We start from the raw sequence: 23,055 nt of genomic DNA, 5'->3' as shown, positions 1-23,055 counted from the left end.
ACTGCTTTTACTGATGATGTTAAACAAAATATGACAGCTGCTACAATATGAATTGATACAAGTAAGTTCTTCTTGTTCAGTTGTCTTCTAATATACGTCTATGTTTACAGTAAATACCATGTGTTTATTGTAAATGTGCTTTAAGTCAAAACTAAATTCACCTTTCTAGTGACAGTATAACCTATAGATACAGAAAAGTTGTCAGTGCCCTGTTCTCTACTCGACATAAGTTTAAGAGTTTGAGGAGAGGAGGGATAAAGAACGTGAGGGCAGTGCTGGTCTGTCAGATTCTGGGAAAAACGTGAAGAGAAGCCAAGGAAACACCCTGGAAAACAAGGTAGGGAAGCCGAACTCTCAAGAAGACTGTGAAAATGCTCTCTACCACTGGTGGTCACTACTGTAAAGCTTCCACTGATGTATGTTTTTTATTTATACTTTATACTTTTTATTTGAAAATAGATACTTTGTGTCATGTGTGCAAGTGTTTTCATGGTGCTACCCATTAACATGCTTTAATGCACATATTTATTAATGTCAGAGGTTATGCTGTTTACATGCAAACAGGTTTTAAAACATCATACCTTGTTGGAGGAGAATCTGAAGGGATCCCACATGGTCTATTCCTGTGATGCACAGCTATAGAAAGAGCTGTCAACACAACAAAATATATTCCAGAGAGCAAGAAAGGAAGCAAATAAAAAAAATAAGTCCAGAGTCAGTGATGTCCATCTTCAAGCCATGCTGAGAGTTTCAACTGCCCCCTCCCTCGGTGCAAATGTGGCTCAGCTGTCCGAGGAGAAGCTCTCAAATGTCTGACAGCGAGCATTGGGCAAGAAAAGTCAAATATGACCATAAATAGTTTATGTTGAGAAGTACAGTTGTAACAACAAGTTTTTGTTTGTTTGTTTTGTTTTGTGGATTACCTAAAGTGGCCCTCTTATGACAAGACTGGACGCTCAATGTCCTTTACTTTGTTTTTTTTTTAACCTTCAATGCTCATGAAGCAAATGTCACATCATGGATTACACATTCATTTAAAGACGTCAGCTGTAAGAGTTCTTGAGTTTCTGCAGAATGTTAAGAGCTTTAGCTTTACATAAGTAGCCTGCACAGTCTAATTGTAGTTTAGTGACATGTTGATAGATAAAACCTTTTTGGTTTTGTTTAACAAAAAATGTGCAGGTACACACATAATTAGAACATGATTAGTTTCAGTGCAATAAAAGATGCATTATAGGCTGAGATGCGAGGGCCATATGAAAATTGATAATCAGATCTCAGGATTACTTTTTATCAAAAAAAAAAAAATACTTTAAAGAAAAAAAAAAAGCTTGAGCAAATCTTTAGGATCCTTCACAAAGATGTGAAAACACACACTTTTTGGACCCCCAAAAAAGAGAGAGGAATCATTCAATGTCCACTGGATAACATCAACTACAATTCAGAAAATTCATCACAAATCTAGCAAGGGCAACAAGCATTCAAGATTAAAAAGTGACTTCTTTCAGGAGCATAAAAAAACTTTGTAATCCAATTTTTAAATGATAACTTGTAATCTCGAACTGAAGGGAAAAAATGGCACGACCAGCTTATATCTTTTGGCTTCATCTCAAAAAGTTCCTCTGTTGTGGAAAATATTCCTTCCATAAATAGATCTCTTCGACCCTCCCAAGCACCTCCTCTGGATTCAGTCCTGAGTTCCCAGAAAAGCCCACTCTCCGGGGGAAACCCACTCTGTCGCTGTAGGAAGTCTTCGGAGATTTCTTTTTTTGGTAATGTTTATATTATATAGCTGTGGGTTGGTTTATTAATTTACATTCAGGATTAACTACTGCTGCTTCTCTGTCTGTCTGCCTCAGGGCGTTGTCCTACAGAAACACTGCATTTCCTCTTCAGGGCTTTAATTGCTGTAGATCACTCTAATCGAATATCCTTAATTACCACTGTACTGTACCCTCCCTTTGTCACAGGAGGAGACTCATATTCTTGACATCATAACTTCCACCATGCCACAGTCAGGGGTTAGTCAGAGTTTATCCCTGCTGCTTGTTCATCTGTTTCCTGTTTCCTCTTTCTCTTTCCCTTTCCCTCTGTGAACAGACAGCTTCTTTAGCAGTAGCCTTTAGTGTCTCAGCCTCCTTTTGGAGGGTGTTAATGACTGTCTTCTGGACCAGTGGTTCCTTACCTGGGGTCTGCGTACTTTCATCTAAGGCTATAAGGTTATCAAAAGTACATTAGATACATAATTAATTACTGTTATTAATTAATTATAATGATAATTAATGAATACATGATTAATTGATCACATTTATTACAATATATTTTTGAAATATATTTTGTCCATATTTCAAAATATTAAGCTTTTAGTAAGCATCATATCATATATCTTTGTTTGATTAATGATATAACATTGTTGAATTTTTCTTTTGAAAGGTGGTTTGTTTTTCCAGCTGTCCTTCCTTAGAGTCCACAGCAATAGAAGTTGGCAGGTTTACACAGTGAAAATACTCTGAACACACTGGGGTGGATGTGGTAGGTGGCACTGAGGATCCAGTCATCAAAGATTATAAATCCATCAGAAATCTCGTTTAGTGTTTTCCATTCATGCTTCAACAGCTGATGATTGTTTGAGGCTGAAACACTGGATAATGAAAACTATTTGCGTTGAGTTTTTAGAAGTGTTGCTAAGATCTAAGAATTTAACAAAACCGCACAGAGCAGTGGGATGGAGATAAAACTGCTGCTGCTTATTGAGGAACATGAAATCCAGGAAGTTGACCCTAAAGCAAACTTCCATACTTTGAGGTCACACCCAGCTACAACCCTTTGAATCACAGGAAACCGTCACAAACAGAGCTACAGACTGCATCACTCACCATCTAGAGTGCTCTGCCTCATGAACTACGCTCTTTTATAGACCGTCTTATTCCCAGGGGTTAAATCAGCAATCCAGACAATTTTTCTTCAGAGTAAGTTTCCAGCTCTTCTCATTCCTTTGTTACATGTAGACACAATCATACTCAGTGTATTTTGAGAGGGTCAACTTATTGCACAGTTATCTGTTGAAGATTTGGAAGTTTTCAGAAAAAATGTTTTGAAATCTTAAGTTCTTGCTGTTATTGTCTTCACTTGTTTGGCTTCAGTTCAGTGCAAAGTTATTGTCACTGAATAACTCTTATTGCAGCTTTTTTTTGGTTTGCCCTCACTTTTTACTGAGCATTTTGGATGGTGTCTGATCATTTGAGTCTTTGCTAACCCCCAGTGAAGGGAGTACGTTGAGATAAAATCATGCATGCCTTAAAGTCTTTATCTGCACTGTTACAGCTGGTACGTTGCTGCATGACTTGGTGGATGTGTGTCACTTTTAAGAGCGTTCTCAAGCATGGGCGATAAATGTTATTGTTTGAGATTCTGGGGTTATGAGTTTCAGCAGGAAGTCTGTATTGAACCGATTTAAAACAGTTTCTGTTTTGGCAGGAGTGTGTGTGAGGGATATTTTTGTCTGACTGTGTAAAAGTGCGGCACAATACTAAGCACTGCTGTCCAATGCAACAAATTAGAAATTCCATAGGCACTAATCTAAATGGAGAAATGAAATGTTAGGATTATTGTTGGTCACGTATATAAGAGGGTTTTAGCCTGGGAAGAAAAAGAAAGTCTAGGTAAAATGAGAAAACAAAACTCTTCAACAACACTGTGCCCCTCAGCAAGTGTGTGTCTGAGAGTCACCCCAAAGTGTGTAATCTGTTATTCAACTTTTTCCCGTTATATATTGAGTCAATATGTACACAATTTCTAGAAGCTGAGGCATGGAGCAATTGTCGAGACAGGATGTAACTGTTTGCAACCCTAACGGCTGAGTGCCTCCCCAGACCACCTGCTTCAAACAGTTGTTTCTTTAGCAAGGCTGATTCAACTCACCTTGTAAATTATTTATGTCCCGTTTTCTCAAACTCTGCATTAAAACAGTTTAAAGCACTAAGAATTTATGTTTTCAAAACTATAAAGGAGAACTGGCTGAAACTTTCAGGGTGTTTTTGACATCAACAGAGCAGTGCAACCTGCTTCTTTGGTGAGATTCAGATCAGTAACTGAAGAGTTACGTGGTATTGTTTGAAGCTATTGACGCACATTTTGGCCTAATTATTCTTACCAGGATGAAAATTAAAATATGTGCTGTAATAAGCTCAGAGTGGAAGATTGCATAGTTTTATGTAGAACTGTTCTTCAAGCAAAATTTGATATATGTAGCTTTTTTTGTTCCTTGGAATTTCGGAAAATCCATAGTGTAAACCTAGTTGAGAATCACCTCATAATGTGTGTCAGCGCTTTACATGTGATTCCTCAGGAATTCAATATTTTCAACTATTTTTCCAAATTTGAAAACTTCAAAAAGAATAGGACATAAAATCAATAGTGAAAATTATTTTTTTAGTGTTGTACAGTTTAAAAAAAATTGGTCAAATGACTTTTTTTTGCCTTATGAGCCACCTTAATGTGATCACATCAGCATAGACTCTGTTGAATGTTTAAATGATCCTGACGCTGATACATAATTTTTGGGCCTTACCATTTTTTATTTATTTATTATGTCTCAGTTTTACCAGTAATTTTATTTTTATACCCATTTACATTTTTATTTCCATTTTTCCAGCTTCTTTTTTCTTCCAAAAGTTTTAATACTATTCAGTTTTAAATACCTCATTCCAGTTATCCCCTCTTCAACACTGTGATCTTTACTCTGCATCCCAGAAAAAATTCTGGTTAGCCAAAGTCTGCCGCCAAATGTTGCACATAAACTCAGCCACTTGTGCTTGAAAATTCTATATTCTGGGGCACTGCGTGAATCTTAAAACACTTGTATATCAATACAATCATTTAGCTCTCAGTTTGTTTGTTTCTTGTTGTATGTTTGTGTGTGTGTGTGTGTGTGTGTTGTGTTACTTTTTTGTGATGTTATTTCTCATTTTTTCCAAATGCTAATAATTTGAATAAGTTTCATCATCACTTAATTAAAGTGCATCTTTCCCCAAATGTAGTCGCAGGGTTTCTTTGTGGCTACATGTCAAATCTAGCTATGTTCAGTCACTGCCAATAGTTTAATGAATGGCAAAAATTTTGATTTTCAAAAAGGTCATTTTTCATGGCAGGGAATGACTTTAAAGTTAATTGCAATTCATCGTATTACTCTTTTTAACCCAGAGTCACTACAAACAGTTACTGTGAGAACTGAGGCAGCCTTATAAAAAACAAAATTTACGCTATTCTAAAAACTGAAGGCCTTGACTTGTGGTTGAAAAGTTAAGTACGGTTAGTTGCTCTCTCTCTCTTTTTTTTTTTCTTTGTATGTGCTGGGAAAGGAAATGCACATCTCCCACACACAGTGCATGCAGCACTCTGCAACCCACAGCACGTATACCAACTGGTTCAGACAAACAGTATTAAAACAAATGTTTGGCTAATTTTGGTCTGATCATATACGAGGAGCGTAAGTCAAATTATTCTGGGCTAAGCAACATTTTTCAAAACTCTCCTTATGACTTGCTCTTCAAAATTAAAATGGAAAAATTCACCACTTGAGATAAAATAAATGATTTACTGTGATGTTACCTGATCAGAGGGAACAGGGGTTTGTGGGGGTCGCTTTGGACAAAAGTGTCTGCTAAATGAAACTGTAAACTGTAAACTTTCAGTCAAAGTTTAGCAGTGAGAGGCAAGATCTGTTCTTTGGAGAAAATAACTTCTTGGATTAATTTTACAGATATTAGAAAAGTTCAGTGCAAAAAAATTGTCCAGAACAAAAAAAAAGTAGTATAAAGAAGAAGAAGATCCAATCTCCATTTATTTGCATCTAAAACAGATGCATGCCTTGCCCAGAATCATGTCTTTACAGAAGTGGTTGAAGGTACTCGTGGTAAATGGTGTCTTCACCCCTTAAAAATGTACAGAATCTGGCTAAAGGGGTCAGTGCAACAAAAAACAACAAAAACAATCAGAAAGTGCTTTTAGGGAAAAATAATACCCCAAACGGGAAAAGTAATGGCTAAATTTAGTGCATTTTGTTTTGCATGTGTCTCATTTGGTGTATTCAACAGAATCTCAACCTGATAGTAAAATAGTTTGAGCTAATTTCTCAGTCCTATCTTGTCTTGGACAGGAACACATGAATAGAGCTTACACAATATGTGCCAAGATAAAGAAGAGATGGGTTGAAGATAATTTTTGTTTCATCATAGTTTTGTGACTTTGCAGACTACAAGATATTCTCAAGTCATTATTACCCAACTAAAAATGTCTTTATTTCTGTGATCAAATAGTTTTATTCTCACCAAGAGTGAGGTTTAAATCACCTGTCACACCAACACAAGTCAAAAAGAAGTCAAAAAAGACCATGCACAGAGCTTTTGTGTTTTCCAGAGCCTGGGACAGGGTGTCTAGTAAGTTGTCTCTGGTACCGTTAATTCGAGCAATTGAGAGTTCCAAAGAGATCATGTCCAACATTAAGAAAGTCCAGCGTTTTATCCCAATCTCATGTGGAGATTTCCACCTTATTACCAACAGTCTTTGAGCAGCAGTCAAACCTCGAAGAATGAGTTTTTTCTGAAGTTCATTGAGACTCAATGCAGAATCAGCATAGAGTAGCAACAGGTTGGCAGGAAAGGGAACAACACTTCCACTAATATATAAAACTTGTGACACTTGTGTAAACCAGAAATGCTTTACCCCATAAACGTAGTCCAATATAGGGTCCAGACTTGTTGGACCTTGCTGTCCACATTTTAATTATCAATGTGGCATGTGGTGGCAGTCCTCTTGCCCCATTTTCATGGCACTGCTCTCACTTCCCTTTTGGTTGCGGCAGTTAAGCATAGACATAATTCATGGACTGTTTTGGTTTTAGAACCTGATGGGACAAAAAGTGCTGTCAGAGTGACGAGTGTTTTACCAACTGGACTTTGTTCAGAGTCTGGTTGTGGTATAATCTCAGTTATATGTCCTGGACAGTGTGACCAGCACACGACCTCCTTCTCTCAGATGGCAGAGGTGTGTATGCTGCTGGTCTTACTCAGGTAGAACTTGACTTGTCTTGTGTACTTTTTTTCTCTTATTGGCATTCCTAATGTTTGGGTCAGAAAAACCTTCATGTCACCAACAGTCAGTACTTCAAGAAGTCCCCGTCCACCTCCTGGCCTCCTTGTCTGCATTAGGTAGTCTCCTCCTAGGTATCCTCTTGAAGGAGTAGATGGAGTTTAGCACATCAGTGTCAAAACAAAAGCATACTGAGGTATAAAAGGTATCTTTTAAGTGTTATCATGATAGTTACGAAATGATCATTGACAAAAAATAAATAGAACAGAGAAATCAAAATCATTACAGTGATGTGTGAAGCAACAAGTGTTTTTAACTTTGTTCACTTGAGTTGCACTTGAGTTGAGAAACACTAAGGATAAATGTTAGCTTAATGCATGCAGACCAAAATTAAGCAACACACATCTGCAACATCATAGACCACACCTAAAACAAAGCCTGGTATTATTTCACTATGGCACAACCATCCCTGTTCCTTTCTCCATCTCTACAACACTGCAATGTCCTGTGAACTCTCTGACTCTCACTCAAACAGTTGGCATCCAGACAATCCCAAGCCTCAACATTTTAACTGGCCCACTGGCCTGGGTGCATGATTGACAGTCTCCTGAACAGCTGACTGCACGATGCTGTTTTTAGAGATCATGTTCTCCAGGAGATCACGAAAGGGATTCTTGTCATCTCTGCTGCAACTGCTACAGCATCAGTGTTTTTGTCCGTGTGTCATAGTTGTAAGGAGTCGCCGCTTAGCTTCAATGCTGTCTCTCCTGCAAGTGTCCTAACTACCATTGAGGTGTACGCTTATGGACTGGGGCAAAGGTCACCACTGAAAGAGGAGAAGGTCAGCAGCTGAGTCAAGAAGGGAGAGTAGCAGGAACAGAAGAGAGAAGCTCTGCTGTGATAACACTGGAGAGGGCTGGAGTATGATCTACCCAATGTATGTATCCACTCAACCATTGTGTAAATATGTTGACAATGAAAGGCAAGTAAACTGGTATGATTCTCTGAGCTTTATCCCCTCAGTCAGACTGAATGAGGGACTTAGTTCTTGACATTTGGTTACTGAATCAAACGGAGAGCAACAGAAGTGTTGTTTCCTGGCCAGAAAGTATAACCATGGGGCCAGGATCTTGAAAAGGATCAACCCAAAAGGCTACACAAAACCCCCCATACAACTCAGGGACACAAAGTGTTACCTCCACAGACTGGCAGAATAATACCAGAAACAACAATCTGAAGTTTCATTGAACATTTATAAAAGTTATTCAACATTCATCCTTAAGTCTTCCCCCAGAGAAACCTCATATATGTGTAGATATGTGTGCTCACAGACAATCACAGCAACCCCACGTGTGTCTGTGGCATTTGCATACATTCTCACAGACAAGTCACAGCAAGCGCACTTGTGATTACATGTGGTTGTACGACTTGTCTGTGAGGGGATTTCAGAAAGTTTCTTCAGAAATAGACCGCAGGATGTTGGTAATTCAGACTTTCTAAGGTAAAACACACACACACACACACACACACACACACACACACACACACACACACACACACACACACACACACACACACACACACACACACACACACACACACAGTTGTCTATATATAGAAAGTGTTTGCGGCACCAATGAACTACATAATCCAAAGCGTTGTTCTTCGAGCCTTTAATTCATTGACTTTTCTTAAAGTGATACAAAATCTGCAAAAAACAAAAAGAAAACATTTTAGTTTTGCTTACTTTTATTCAGATTCAACATTTTTTGTCCTTGGAGTCTCTGTTGCAGGGGGGAATCTCAAAACAGTGAAATAGTGAAAAATCAGAATCAGTTTAGGTTTTGTAAGGTGGTGGTGAGGGAATTGACAATTTAAAGGTTCCTGAGCTGACATTTCAGTAGCCAACATTATGCTAGAAAGACTTTGTATTCAACAGTCCACTGATCTAATCTTAAGAGATGAGGAGGGTGATTTGGTGGAGGACATGTCTGAGCAGGAAGACAAAGGTAAAGACTGTGGTTATAGAAAAATGTTGTAATATTGCTTTGACTGCAGGGACAAGTTAATGGCTAAATAGTGTTATATTATAAATTCCAACAGTCCCAAAAGTTCATGACATTTCATGTTCAATAACCTATATTCCAGTCATAATGGATTTGCACTGGAAAAACTGAACTCTTAATATGAGCCATGTTCACCAGACCGGTATAGAAAAATGTCTTATTTCAAGTTAAAGACAAAAATGAGTTCTGAATTGCTTGTAAAGAGTATGGAAAATCTGCCAATGAAACAAGAGAAAAGTTACCATTATTTAGATATTGTTCTAGTTTTAAGCAAATTTTGGATCAAATTTTTCCTTTTTTCATTGGCAGATTTTTTTACTCGTCACAAGCAAGGTTTGTCTTTAAGTAACTAAAAACAAGCCATTTTGCTGGACTGACCAATTCAGTGTGGCTCATTTTGAGTATAACAATACAATTTTTACCCCAAATGAGACAAAATTCACTTGATAAGATTTCAATTATTGCTGTGTGATTCATGCTGCAAGTAGAGCAGGACATGATATTTTGAAAAAGTAAAGGTTTTTAAAAAAAAATAAAAATAAGTAGGCATCAATATTTCACATGATGGTCAAGTTAAAGTTGTAGCATGGCAAAACCCTAATTGTTAAACAGAACATCTCCATTTCAGATTATGTTTGACAAGTTTTGCGACTTATGCAAAAACAGATGTTGACTTTTGTTGCCATTCAGCTCTCTTCAATGGATAAAAGAGGCAAAGCCACAGCTTTTACCGCAATTGCTGTTTTTTTTTTTTTTTTTGTTGGGGTCAGAAACTTGAAGATGAAATCAGTCAGTCAGTCTGCCACCCTTGCTTGGACTGCAGAACCAGCAATCCGTTTTATCTTGCTGACTACTTCAACATGCTGAGGGATGTTTACCAATGATGCTGACAGAAACTATAGAAGTTGCATAGAGCAGATGCAAAACTTTTTTCCACTGTTTGAGTTTATATATGTGTGAACTGCTTGTCTGTCATGATGTTGCAATGATAAATTCCACATTTATCTTATTCTTAAATTGAATTATTTTTGATTGTTGGAAATGCTTACTCTAACTCTGGAGCACCAGTAGGCTTTCATAATAATTTGCACGGCACTGGCTGATAATATATATAATAAATGAACTGATAACTTTTTAAAAAGCACTATAGAAAAGTCCGACATCATGTGATCCAAAGTGGGCTGGTCTCCACCATGATCTCCCAGGCTAAAAATGAAGCACATCCACACACACTCTTTCAGACCCTGATAAGCTTCATGACACACACACACACACACACACACACACACACACACACACACACACACACACACACACACACACACACACACACACACACACACACAAGCTCGCTTCCTCTCTCCCATATACACTATTACAGAGGCATACCCTCAGAGCCGGACATTCCAAAGTGGTCTGCTCAGCTCTCCTGTTTCTTCTCATAAACGCACTCAACAAGTTCAGGTTTTGTGACGAAAAATACTTAAGATGAACTTCATCAGGAGTCTGTTGTTCCTTTTTTTTTTCTTTCCACTACCAGAGGAGGACCAAACGCCACAAGATTTAACAAGACTGAGGACGGCATGAATCTTCAAAGGAGCTGTGCAGCTCTTCTCCTCCTGGCTATGTGTTTCTTTACACTTCTATACATGGGCCTTCTGAAGGTGAGGACTTGGCTCTATCCTTAAAATCTGGAACCAGTGTAGAGATTTTGAAGCAGGTGTTTATGAAATGTTAACGTAGTATTAACTGGGAAACATGACCAAGCAAGTACTTCAACAGGCCAGGAATGTGTCGTCAGTTATTCTGGGGAGCACACAGGTATCCATGTATCCAAGTTATAAGGTAGAAAGCCCTGGATGAGATACGTGGAGGGGTCACTGAGGTAGGTACACCTTTAGTCTAAGTATCAAAGTGTTTTATACAGTGGCCCTGGTTGTAAGGATACAGTGGAAGAAGAGCTGTTCCTGGTTTAAGTCCAAACAGAGCCTGCTCTAAGTAAATTGTAAAATGTGCCGTTAAATTTACTTTCATTTTTTCAGCGGCTATATCTCAATGAGAGTATGTTGAACTGAATAAAACCTGATTGCATCATTCCTATAGCTTGAAATATTTTTTTCTGAGTTTTGTGATTTCTGATCTAAGTGCTCCAACAGCATCGAAATTACTATATATATATATATATATATATATATATATATATATATATATATATATATATATATATATATATATATATATATATATATATATATATATATATTTGGATATATAGATATATATGTATTTTTTTCTTTGCTGGAGTGTCACAGGCTTACAAAAAATAAACAGACCCCCCCCCCCCCCCCCCCCCCCCCCAAAAAAAAAAAAAAAAAAAAAAAAAAAAAAAAGAAAAAGAAAAAGAAAAAAAACTGGTAATGAAAGGGTTAAAATGTCCAATAACACAGCTTCAACTCTTGTACTTGGAAGTTCCCTGCAGATAAACCTAGAACGGGAAAAGGAGTGAATCATACTTTTAACTGCCAGCGTACTCCAGGATGTGGGAACTTATTGAGGAACTATAAGCCTTTCAACCACACAAATGTGGCTAACGTGCATTTCTGGTGTAATTAAACCACCCCCTTGTAATGGCCCTTCCTGGCAAGTTGTACTTCTCAAAGGACCAGAGGCTATGCTGTGGTGTGGCATGCAAGCTTCACATTTCTGACAGTTGGTGCACCCACAGTGCATCATCTCATCTCCTATTGAGCCTGATAATAGGAATAAACCCCTGTCAGCTCCTAATGTTGTGGTTTGAGGAGTGGCCCAGTAAAGTGGAGACTTTAAGCAAGTGTAAGTGGATATCAATTAGTTGTTCAAACATGGAAAAAGTCAAACAAAAGGCAGCCTAATTTTTTTTTTTTTTTTATGTTAGGATATATGCCTGATAGTGATCACTTTAAAATGAGATTACCAGCACCAATATTGCTGGTTACAGGTTATTTTAAACTGCTACTTCTTAGCTTTCGGTCCGGGTCGTCCAGGACCAGATTAATCTACGTCATGTCAAAACACAGAGATCTGTGTTTTTCTCTGCTAAAAACGATTTCTATGACTAATTTTGTAGTGATAGTGGACACAAGAGCCTAACTGTCAGACAGAAAAAGGCCAGAAGAACAGAAGAAGAGGAGTGATACAGCTCGAGCTAAAGGCTAATTAGCCTTTAGCTCAGGCTGTAACCAGGATTTAATAACTTTACTCATTACAGAAATGTCTTAGAGCACTGGACTGCCATCTGTGCTAAATATAAACGGCTACTTAACTACTTACAATCTAACAGTGCTCACTTGTTGTCACGTTAGCCTACAGATACGTCTGGGCTGATGATAGCCGGCTGCTACAACATTTGCTTGGTGTCATGATTCAAACCGTAGTGCCATGTAACTGTACTGACTAATACTTTACCTCAGTGCATTGTATCCAGTAAAAAGTTGTCCTGAACAGAGAATTTTTTTTACGGTCTGATCTCCATTCAATTCCAAAACAAACACATGCCTTGCTTAAAGTAATTTACGACAGTGTTTGGATACTCCAGGCCACAAGGTGGCGAAGGAGTGCAATTAAAACAGATCCTCCTCACAGAATCTCTAAAATACTCTGATCAGACAAGTATTTAATGATGTTTAAGAAGGACGCAATAAACCTTTAAACCCTTCATAGAAATAAAAGACAAAATTGAAATCAGCGGCATATCCACAGCCACTAGCATATCAGGCAGGAGCAAAGACAGGACTTGGAAAGGTGCCTGTTATCTGGCCTGAATTTTATCTCTCCTGAGTCAGTGCTACACTTGGGCTAACTCAGGCAAAATGTTTGGCATCTTTCCTGAGCACAGTTTAGATTTAAGACACCTTAAACGGTGAATCAAGACAGTTTACATCAACAGCTTTCACTTAAGAATGTGTATACATTTTTTACGAATGAACTGGAAAACTCTTCAATGTTGTTCTTTTGTTTTATTCCATTTCTTGCTTTAAGAAAATTAAAGCTTCTGACTCATCTTTTTGACCAGCTTTCTCTCTTAACTCCTTTGCCAGTTTACAGCGAGAGGAAACTTTGCCTTCAACTTCAAGAAAGAATCCACTGATCCTCCAATGACTCATAACTTCTGCATCTTCAAACCACTGCCTCCTGCAGACGCTTTAGAGGAACAACTTTTACTAAACTCCACTGCTTGGCCTGAAACTCCATTTGTGCCATCTCCTCTTTTACTGGGGCAGACAAGTGATCCTGCACACAGCATCTTCACCATTCTCCCAAGGAGGGGAGGAGGAGAGTGGCATGTCGGAGATCAACTGGAGGTTCTGATTAAAATATATGACCACCAAGGTCATGCCAAGAAATCTGGAGGAGATTTTTTACTTGCCAGGTTGCACAGCAAGTCACTTGGTGCGGGTGTAACTGGAAGAGTGGTGGATCACCTTAACGGCTCCTACTCTGCTGTATTCCCTTTACTCTGGGAAGGAAGCACACAGGTTGAGGTAAAGCCAAAGTCTCTCTTCCCTTTAATTGTTGTTCCATGTAGGATGCTGAAGATTAATCTCTTATAAATTAATTTAATCTGGGTATTTCTTTCCCCTTAGCCCAAATCTCCTTCATCTTGACTCACTGCTTTTAACAAGTGGCCTGTTATTCAGCATTGTCAGCATTGTTTGCTTTGCTCTGCAGAAAAGACAACTGTTTCCAGTGACAAGAAAGAAAGTTCCAGTTGCCATTAGCAATTTTCTGAAATTTCCAAATTTGACACTCCTTAATTTGCTGTTAAATAATAATGAAAATAGAAAGAGCCCAAGCAGATTTATCAAAATGAGAAGATTTTTTTTTTTTTTTTTTAAATCAACTTCCATGCATGCATCTTCTGAGGACTCATCAGTGTGTAGGGGACAGGGACAAATAAGGGTTAGTATGGGGTTATTCTATATTTCATTTTCTTTATTACATTGTGAAATGGTGTCCCCACAAAGGCATGACAAGCATTAATTTACCCTCCTATAAGCTATTCAAGGAATTAAATAAGTTATTTGTTATGAAATATCATCCCAAAGTGCATTTGAAATATTTCATTTCTGAACTTGATACTATGGGTTTTGTGGTACTGAGCAAGTCAGTATACAGTAGAAATCGACGTTTTCTTTTGATTTGGGGAACCAGCTGGTTTAAAACAATTTTAAAATGTATTTTTACTGTGTAGTACACTGATAAAATTATATCCATTGTAACTTTTTTGCAAAATATCAGATTTTTATGAGAAAAATGGGTTACGCTGATTGACTTTTATCAGCTTCACCAACTGGCCATGTCTTTCACCCTTTAACAGCTGTAGAAAGCTTGGCAACCACTGACACACAGAGCTGAAGGTTGTCTCTTTGGGGAATGTGTTCAAACTCTGCAATCACCAGCAGCAGACAGGGACATGATGCGAGGTTCGAAAAAGTTAAATGTTGAAGTGAAATCAAGAGAATAACAGAAGTGTGTAATATTACTGAGTTACTGGTTCCTACTCTTACACAGTCCTTAGTTTCTGTGGCTGAAATGCACCTGTAGTGTTTTAAAAACTACAGGAGCCTTTAATTCAAGCTTCCCATTCTGATGCAGGTGTTTCTAGGCTGCTGAGTGTTTGTTTTTGTCCGTCAGATGTCATAAACTTCCCAATTACTTTAGCAAAAAAGGAACAAGACCACTTTGTTATGAGCCATAACTTCACTGAGTGAAAACTCTGGTTCTATGTTCTATCAGGTGATATTTGTTCACCCAAGTGAAGCTGTCACAGTTTTGCGCAGGCTGAACAAAGACCTGCCTGATAGAGTTCTCTTCGAGGGCAACTTCCACTCAAGGTTACTCTCTGAAAGAACCACGTGCAACGTTTGCTTACGGCAAACCGACCAGTCACAGTGCAACTACACGGATCCACGCACAGGTGAGCCTTGGTTCTGCTACAAGCCACAGAAACTGGGCTGTGATTCCAGGATTAGCCACATGAAAACAGGATACAAGAAAGCAATCAAGGCTGAAGAGGAGAAGCTCTTCCAAGGGTGAGGGAGCCAAGAAAAAGATATTTAATTTAATTTCACAAATAGTCTGAACATAAAGTAAAGCTGACTGTGTATCCATGTTTGAAATTTAAAGTTTGTTGCTACGGGCTATAAGGGGTTGTGTCAGAGGATGTTAACAGTAGAAAATACAGTTCTTAACAAATTTATCAGACCACCTGTCATACGGAAAATAAATAAATGAATGAATTCCACCTAGCATCATGAAGAGCTTCAACTCTGTCTCTTTGTTTTTCAGAGTTTTTCCTTTGCTTCACAATTTTTGAACAGGATTGAGATGTTTTACACCGGTGTCATGTTTTTATTTCTAAATTTGAGCCAGAAAAAAATGGAATTATCTGAGGAGACAGAAATTTATCAAAAATAACACACGACTAACCCCAACACAGTCGAGACAGATGTCTGTCTAACATGAGTCTGGTTCTGTCTGAGGTTTCTGCCCGTTAAAGGGAAGTTTTTCCTTGCCATTGTAACTTTCTAAATGCTGCAAAGTCCTGTACTCATGGTGGATTAAGATAAGATAAGACTCCTTATCTTGTCTTGATGTTGGGTTTCTGCTAATAAAATTTCATTAACATTTACGGGTCTAGACCTGTAAATGTTTTTGTAAAGTGTCTTGAAATAACATTTGTTATGATTAGGCGCTATATAAATAAAGATTGATTGATTGATTGATTGATGACCACTAAAATACATTTTTCAGTAAAGTAACATGAGTAAATAACTGTTCTTGTAGAAACATAAAAAAATATTTTGGTCATTAACTTGAGACTGTTACTTTAAGGCAGTGGTGGCAAACACCTAACACTGGGTGGTGGTCTGATAAATTCGTTAAGCACTGTATATTTAATAAAAAATCTTACTGAATCAATTAGCTTAATTCTAAAAGAATTTCTTTTTTGTTTAATGTTTTTCTTCAGGGGTCTCAACATGAAAGTGAACATGAAGGCCTCAGGACCTGACAGTGTCACTGTTTTGCCTCAAAGAAAAGGTAGAACATGAATTCCTCCTCTTACATCATTTCCTGTGATATGCTGATACTCTGTTCATGCTGGGGTTGGCAGAATTAAGATTTGGTTAACAGTTTTTAAACACACTAAGCACACACTTAGGTTTGGTTCACTGAGGTTTGAATGGTCTTGGTGGTATTAAGTGCAATGAGTGGGTTTTAAAGGAGAGACCACATAGCAATTTTTTATTTCTTTTTTTTTTCTCATACTCAGAGCAACAGGTCGAAGAAGACAGGAGGAAGTTGGGTCTCTCTGGTTATTACTACAAGGATGTGTGGCGACCACTAGATGGCACCAGAGTTCAGCAGTTCAACAACTCCTCTGCCATCAGTCAGTGTCTGAAAGGCAAAACGCTCTACATGTATGGAGACTCCACAATGAGACAGTGGTTTGAGTACTTCACTGCTTCACTACCAGGTAGCTGATCCACAGAGAATTCAGGGAATGTTTGAGTAAATTAATGCCACAGCTAAATCTGTTCCCCCTGTTATCCTTTCAGATGCTAAGGTGGTCGACCTGAATAGTCCAAGTCAAGCAGGACCTTTCATGATATGGGACAACTCAAACAAGTTCTTAGTGACATATCGTATCCATGGGCTTCCTCTTCGTATTCACATTATCCCAACCAGTAAGGAGAGTTACGTTGCCAATGAACTAGATGGATTATATGGTGGCAGCAACACTGTTGTAGTCTTGAGTATCTGGGCCCACTTTAGTACTTTTCCAATTGAGCTCTACATAAGACGGCTGCAGAACATCCGCAGGGCAGTGGTCCGTTTGTTGGACAGAGCTCCAGGGACGCTGGTGGTCATCAGGACTGCAAACTTACAATATATGACTCTAGATAATGTGATGAGCAACGGCGACTGGTTCTCTGTTCAGGTGGACCAGGTGCTCAGAGCCATTTTCAAAGGACTAAATGTTCGATGGGTGGACGCCTGGGAAATGGTTCAGGCCCACCACCTGCCACATGACCTCCATCCACAACCTCCCATCATCAAGAATATGATCAATGTTCTTTTATCCTACATATGCCCCAAAAAGGGAAGCTAGCCCTGCTTTTTTAAAGGAACGTCTGGACTTTTAACAATATAGGAGAAATGCAGTTTCCTGGGAAACAAAACAACGTTTGAGCTGCAGGCAGCATTTAATGGACCCTTACACCTACATTTTTGTCTAAATGCTTGTCAGGATGCAGCCAAGGTTGGGATGCCGAGCAACTGCTGAGTGTGTTTGCCAGAGTATGAAAGGACCACCGCTTTTTGAACTCATCGTGAAGAGTGAGCTGCAAGGTCAAACCAGGACAAGTGTTGGATCTGTTGTGTCTCATTTACCATACTGGTGGTCTGTGCAAGTCGAAAAGAAAACGGTCTCAGTAACATGCAGTCTCTCACATGTGTGGGTCTTCAGTCCCCTCCTCTCAGTGAATGTAACCCCAACTTTTACAAAATTTGCATTCACACAACACAGGGCTGCTACATGATTATGGTCTTGAAATGTAAATGAACACAGAAAACTTGCCTTACCTCATATGGCAGTGATGTCATGCTAAAATGGTTCTCTTAAAGTGACAGTACATGAATAAAGTGATCTCATGGAGAAGCAAAACACAGAAAATGTTATTAAATTCATGTTTTTCTGCATTTATCACAAATTTTTTATCAGGATTTGATGACGTTTCATACATCAAAAGAAGATACTAGCTTAGCCCAATCAATGCTGCATTTGGGACAGATTGGAGTGCGAATTATTGAGACTGTGGCTGCGTTTCACATGGGGAACTCCTGCACTTACACTTACTATTTTGAGCCCATTAGTTTGTTCTCACCAACAGTATCAACAAAACTTAATGCACTTTGATTTTTCTGATGTTGCATCAAAAGCGGTCAAAAATTTGAACACAAAAAGCTGGACACTTCTTCATGCTCAACAGAGGCCACGTAGCATAAGCTGAGGGAACTGTTCAAACAATGGTTGATGAATACAGTTAGTAAACAGCAGAGGAACACCTGTGAACTGTTGTGAAATGTTATTATCACTTCTATTAAGTGTGAAGCAGCAGTGTTTGATTTGAGACAACACTATCCCATATGATTTTGAGCACTGCTCTTGTAAGTAAAGGGTGCGCACTGTGTACTTTATGTAAGTGCACTTACAAAAGTATCTGATTTGAGACGCAGCCAAAGTTTGTGTCCCTTTTCATGGCAGCACCTGACTTGCCTTACTGACAAAATCAAATTTCTTATTCAAATTTGAATAGTTCAAGCTGTACGCCCAGAGTTAAGATGTTTGGAAAAGCACACGTGCATAAGATAACATTTGAAGGAGTCCTTAGAATGTGCCCAAGAGGGGTGATTTTCACCAGGGGCGTAGTTAGTCGTTTGGGGGCCCAAGGCAAACCCAGTCAATGGGGCCCTCCATGTCCTTGTAACTCATCTTCCTCAGAGCTAGACTGGCCTTCCCTGGGTCCACTGTCTCTTTCCGAGAATCAAGGCACGAGACAGTGCTAATCTTGTACATGGTAACTTCACACAACTAAATGCATTTCCTCAAGTTCTGTACTTTAGTTTGATTTTGAAAAAAAGTGAATACATAATTAAGTCCACTTTGTTCTGGATTTGAAATCTTTTATGGTCAATTGACAGCTTATTTGTTCCACAGTGGGGAATTTACAGAGAAACAGTAACAAACAAGAAAGTATGAAGTGAAAAACATTACAATAGGTAAATATTGAAAAAAATATTTTAGTAAAGAAAAAATAATTTAATGTCAAGCACAACATAAAACTGGAAAAAAATCGTCTGAAAGAGGCAATATTTATCTCTCTCTCTATCTGTCATTGCAGGGTCTTTTATCTTTTAACTTTATGTCTCATGTAAGAGCGCGGTCATACTATATGAACCAAACTTCAGCGGGTATCACACACACACACACACACACACACACACACACACACACACACACACACACACACACACACACACACACACACACACGCACACACACACACACACACACACACACACATGGCCTGCCTACGTCATCGTGAAGCGTCTGTTTACATGAAGCGCGATCTCATCAGAGTCAGCACATGAGACACAGAGAGCACTGCTACAACTTTAAAGACTTTTGGACTTATGGTGAGTCGTTTTTTGCCTGAAACACCCCCCTAACAACCCCACTGTATTTAAAATGATTGTCGAAGGATGCGCTCGCGGTGATCATACGTCAATGATCACACGCGCTGTCCGCGTGCTTGTGCTCGTGCTTGTGCTCGTGCATTAAGTAACCGTGCCGAAGCTCACTCTCTGAAGCGTGCTACAGCAGAGAAGAGAATCTGGCTATGTCTACAGCTTGCTCAAGCCAAAAATGTTATAAAGCTTTTTGAGATGCTATAATGAAGAAATAAACAAATCTTACATCCTCTGATAGAAATACATGTTTTCAAAACTGAGAACTCAATACAAAATAATTAAAATAATGGGTGACAGTTTACTTTTCTAAATAGGAGAGAATCCATCCCTCAATTTTTTTCCCATCTGTTAAATCAGGTCACCAACAAATTAACATTTTCTGTATAGTGAGGTTGATAGTTTGGTGTTTAACTGGAGGTTTAATGACAAACATGCATAGAAGACTTCTGTTTAAAATTACAGGAGAAAGATGAGCATCAAAGAAAACACATCTGTTTTTTTCTTTTCCTGATGCTTGTCTTTCCACCACTTCATTGAAATTACGTTGCTATGTCTGACTGACTTAAGTAGCGTCACCACCTTTTGAATAAGGGCATGTATCAGGATTCAGATTGTGTTCAATGCATAACAGGATTATATACAGCACCGTTTACTAATGAATTGCTGTCATAACCTAGTGAAAACATGGTGGCTGTTCCACAAAAAGAGGCTGAATAAAACAAACATACCCTTCCCAACACTGTGTTTTTAGGAGATGACAGCTCTCATTTGATCAGTCTTAAAGCAAACAGTGAAGATGTGTCCTTTCAGTCCCTAGAATTAAACTGAACACCTTGAAACAAAACCCCTGCCTGTTAGTGCCACACTGGAGCAGGGCAGAGAAGGAGACAGTGTCACGGTTGTGTGGAGATCTCGTTACGCCTCTAAGATCAACTGAAAGTCCGTTCCACTACAGTACTTAAAATCAACTCCAGACCAAAGACATCCTGGGACAGGTGGTTAGCATTACTGTTTGCTGTGCTCCACGGTCAAGACAGCTTTCTTGTGAACATAAGAACAGCTCTACCACTGTGAATGTGTCTCTGTCTGCCTCTGGTGATACAGTTTGATAAGAGACCCCGTAAACTGGAGACCTTTGGCTGAACGTGTCAATAGGTGTTGAGTTCACAACAGTAATTCAAACTTGGCAAAAGTCCTCAGGGTGTGGAAGAATAAATGGGACCAACACCAAGTGTAAGACAGTTGCCAGTGCTAACCAGAATATAAATGCCATCACTGGTTGATCTCTACCATCTTTATGCTCAAGACAGCATAGTGGTCTGAGGTTTTGCCTGCCTAAGTGGTTTTGGACTTTTTGAAATGGCTTTGACTGGGGACAGCTTCATCACTAGAGCTTGTTTCCTTTAAGATGTTCAACGAATCTATCTGGAGTCAGGATCCCAAAGGAAGATGAAACTAGCACAGGTTTCAGCTCCATATTAAAGGAGATTACAGTTATGTGGCAGTGAGGAGGGATAGGTCACAGGGAACAGGGGGTGGGTGTGTTGCTTTTGCAAAGGAGAACATCACCTATAGGATTATTGACACAGGGAGGGAAGAGGAATATGTGGTGGTGAAAGTGTGGGCTGAAAGGAAAGAGCTGGTGGTTGTAAATTGTTACAACCCTTGCAAAAGGTTGGAGGTGGCCAAACTGGAGGTGATCAGTGGGCAGTTTGAAGGTGCAGTCGTCTGGTGTGAGGATTTTAATGGGCATATTTCCAGTGGGGCAGTGGCAGAACAGATCATGATGGCCAGATAAATTTATGTGACCGTTAAATATGCACATGGTCTCAACAAACCCTCGGGCCAGGGATTGCCCCATGTTAAATGTGTTGACACAAAACGGATTTAGAGGTTCAATGAGAATCAGGAGACATGTATTGGAATCACTATTTAATTTTTTTTTTATTAAAGTCACTAGAATTCTAAATTTAAAATACACGCTTGTGGGACTGCAAATGGGGGTGGGAGATTTTTTATTTCTGAAACATAATTGTGTGGCTCTAATCAGATCTCGTTTGGACTACGGGAGTGTAGTATAGTGTTTTCACGTAACGTAATCAACTTGTGCTCGACCATGTTGGAGGCATTGTCACATTATACAGTAAATTACTGCTGTGTTCTTTGCTGCACTTATCGGTTGGACTGTGAAAAAAAAAATTAATTTGCTTTTGACTACAAAAAAGATCGCGGGTCAGGGTGAGGAGTGCAAACAATTGTCTGAAGAACGGAAAACATTGTGGCTAGCTAAGCTCCATCAGAATTTCCAAGGCAATAATCTGCCATTAATCTCAACATTTGAGTCTGCTAACAATATTTCCTGTCAGGTAGGTTATTGTTCTTGTTCAGCTCTCAATTAACCAGTCTTAAAGCAAACAGTGAAGACATGTTCTATTCAACCCCTAGAATAGCACTCTTTCCCAGACTGGTGCAGGGCAGTGACAGCGAGAAACTGTGTCATGGTTCTGTGCACTGTTAAATGTTACTTGTTGTTTCAATGTATGAATGTGATGTAAAGGGCTGCTTCATAATTTGATGTTACATCAAAAAATACATTTTGTCATTTTAACACCAACAGAAGTTATGTTGATCTAATAAGATGTCTTGTGTTAACCCCTGTCTTAGTTTTTTAAATTTAGACTTTTAAGCTATTTCAGCCACTTCAGGTATTTGTTTGGAATAATTAATCTATTTCAGCTCAACTAAACTTTTCAGTTAAGTTTTACTTTCACTTTTGTTTGTTCAGAATATTTTTTTTTAACTAGAAAAGCACTCAGAGAGTGCAGACCTTCGCCAACCATATTGTTAATGTCACACAACACTTTAGTCCTACTTTAATGTTATACTCACTTTCAGCCGACTGTCTGCTACAATTTGGTGTTAGTTGCAGGTTTGTACAATAATTTGTTACCTGACAGTGTTGAAAATTATGATGACCCAGTACATATTTCATATTCCAGAGTATTGCCAGGATCTGGATCATACTTTTACATCTGTCAGAAATTATGATGACCTTGTCTTGTATTTTTTTGCAAAGCAATCCGACCATTTATTGTGGAGTTATATACACATATGATGAAAACAAACTCCAGGATCCAGACGGTGCTCTGGATCACCTCCAAAATTTAATCACTTCTTCCTTATCCTATTTTGAAAATTTCCTGAAGATCTGTTTGTTACTTTTTGAGTTATTTTATTCACAGACAAACAAACAGACAGGCTAACCCAAAATCATTACCTCCTCCTCCTAACGTGACTTCCTTGGGTTGTTGTTTAAAATTATCAATTTATTTCACAGACCAACAGTTCGTGTCACGGAGCTCAAAAAGCACAAATTCCAGTTCATGCATACATTAAAAGTTTCAGCTCCATAAACTGCATCAATTTACCACCAACAGTCATTTCATTTTTGAACAAATGCACTTTGCTCAGGGTGCACAGGTATACTGTGGCTTTTGGAACACTTTATTGGTGTTACAATCTTCCACTTCACTGATAACAGATTCCAAGGGTGAACAACAAGAAAACAAATTGACAATGAGCAGCAGACAATCCAGGACCACCAACT

The 23,055-nt window shown here is 38.7% G+C and overlaps 1 protein-coding gene across 3 annotated transcripts; it reads left to right on the top strand.

Moving 5' to 3' along the window:
- Positions 1-228: 228 nt before the first annotated feature.
- Positions 229-17,826, top strand: LOC141810303 (NXPE family member 3-like). 3 transcript variants are annotated; one of them, XM_074697711.1, is made up of 7 exons: positions 229-337; positions 10,696-10,819; positions 13,232-13,675; positions 14,931-15,226; positions 16,165-16,235; positions 16,468-16,671; positions 16,754-17,826. In XM_074697711.1, exons 2-7 carry the CDS (start codon positions 10,739-10,741, stop codon positions 17,305-17,307), a joined length of 1,650 nt encoding a protein of 549 aa, XP_074553812.1. In that variant the 5' UTR covers positions 229-337; positions 10,696-10,738; the 3' UTR covers positions 17,308-17,826. The 3 variants fall into 3 exon arrangements, with proteins under 3 accessions (XP_074553812.1, XP_074553810.1, XP_074553811.1); XM_074697709.1 differs by lacking the exon at positions 229-337 and adding an exon at positions 2,850-2,969; XM_074697710.1 differs by lacking the exon at positions 229-337 and having other exon boundaries at positions 10,462-10,819.
- The last annotated feature ends 5,229 nt before the right edge of the window (positions 17,827-23,055 follow it).

This window comes from Halichoeres trimaculatus, unplaced genomic scaffold (assembly GCF_033239565.1).
Source record: "Halichoeres trimaculatus isolate MK-OKI-2021-1 unplaced genomic scaffold, fHalTri1.1 fHalTri1_scaffold_21, whole genome shotgun sequence".
Taxonomy (NCBI): Eukaryota; Metazoa; Chordata; class Actinopteri; order Labriformes; family Labridae; genus Halichoeres; species Halichoeres trimaculatus.
Note: the sequence above shows the minus strand (reverse complement) of the source record. Positions and strands in the feature narration are given on the sequence as shown.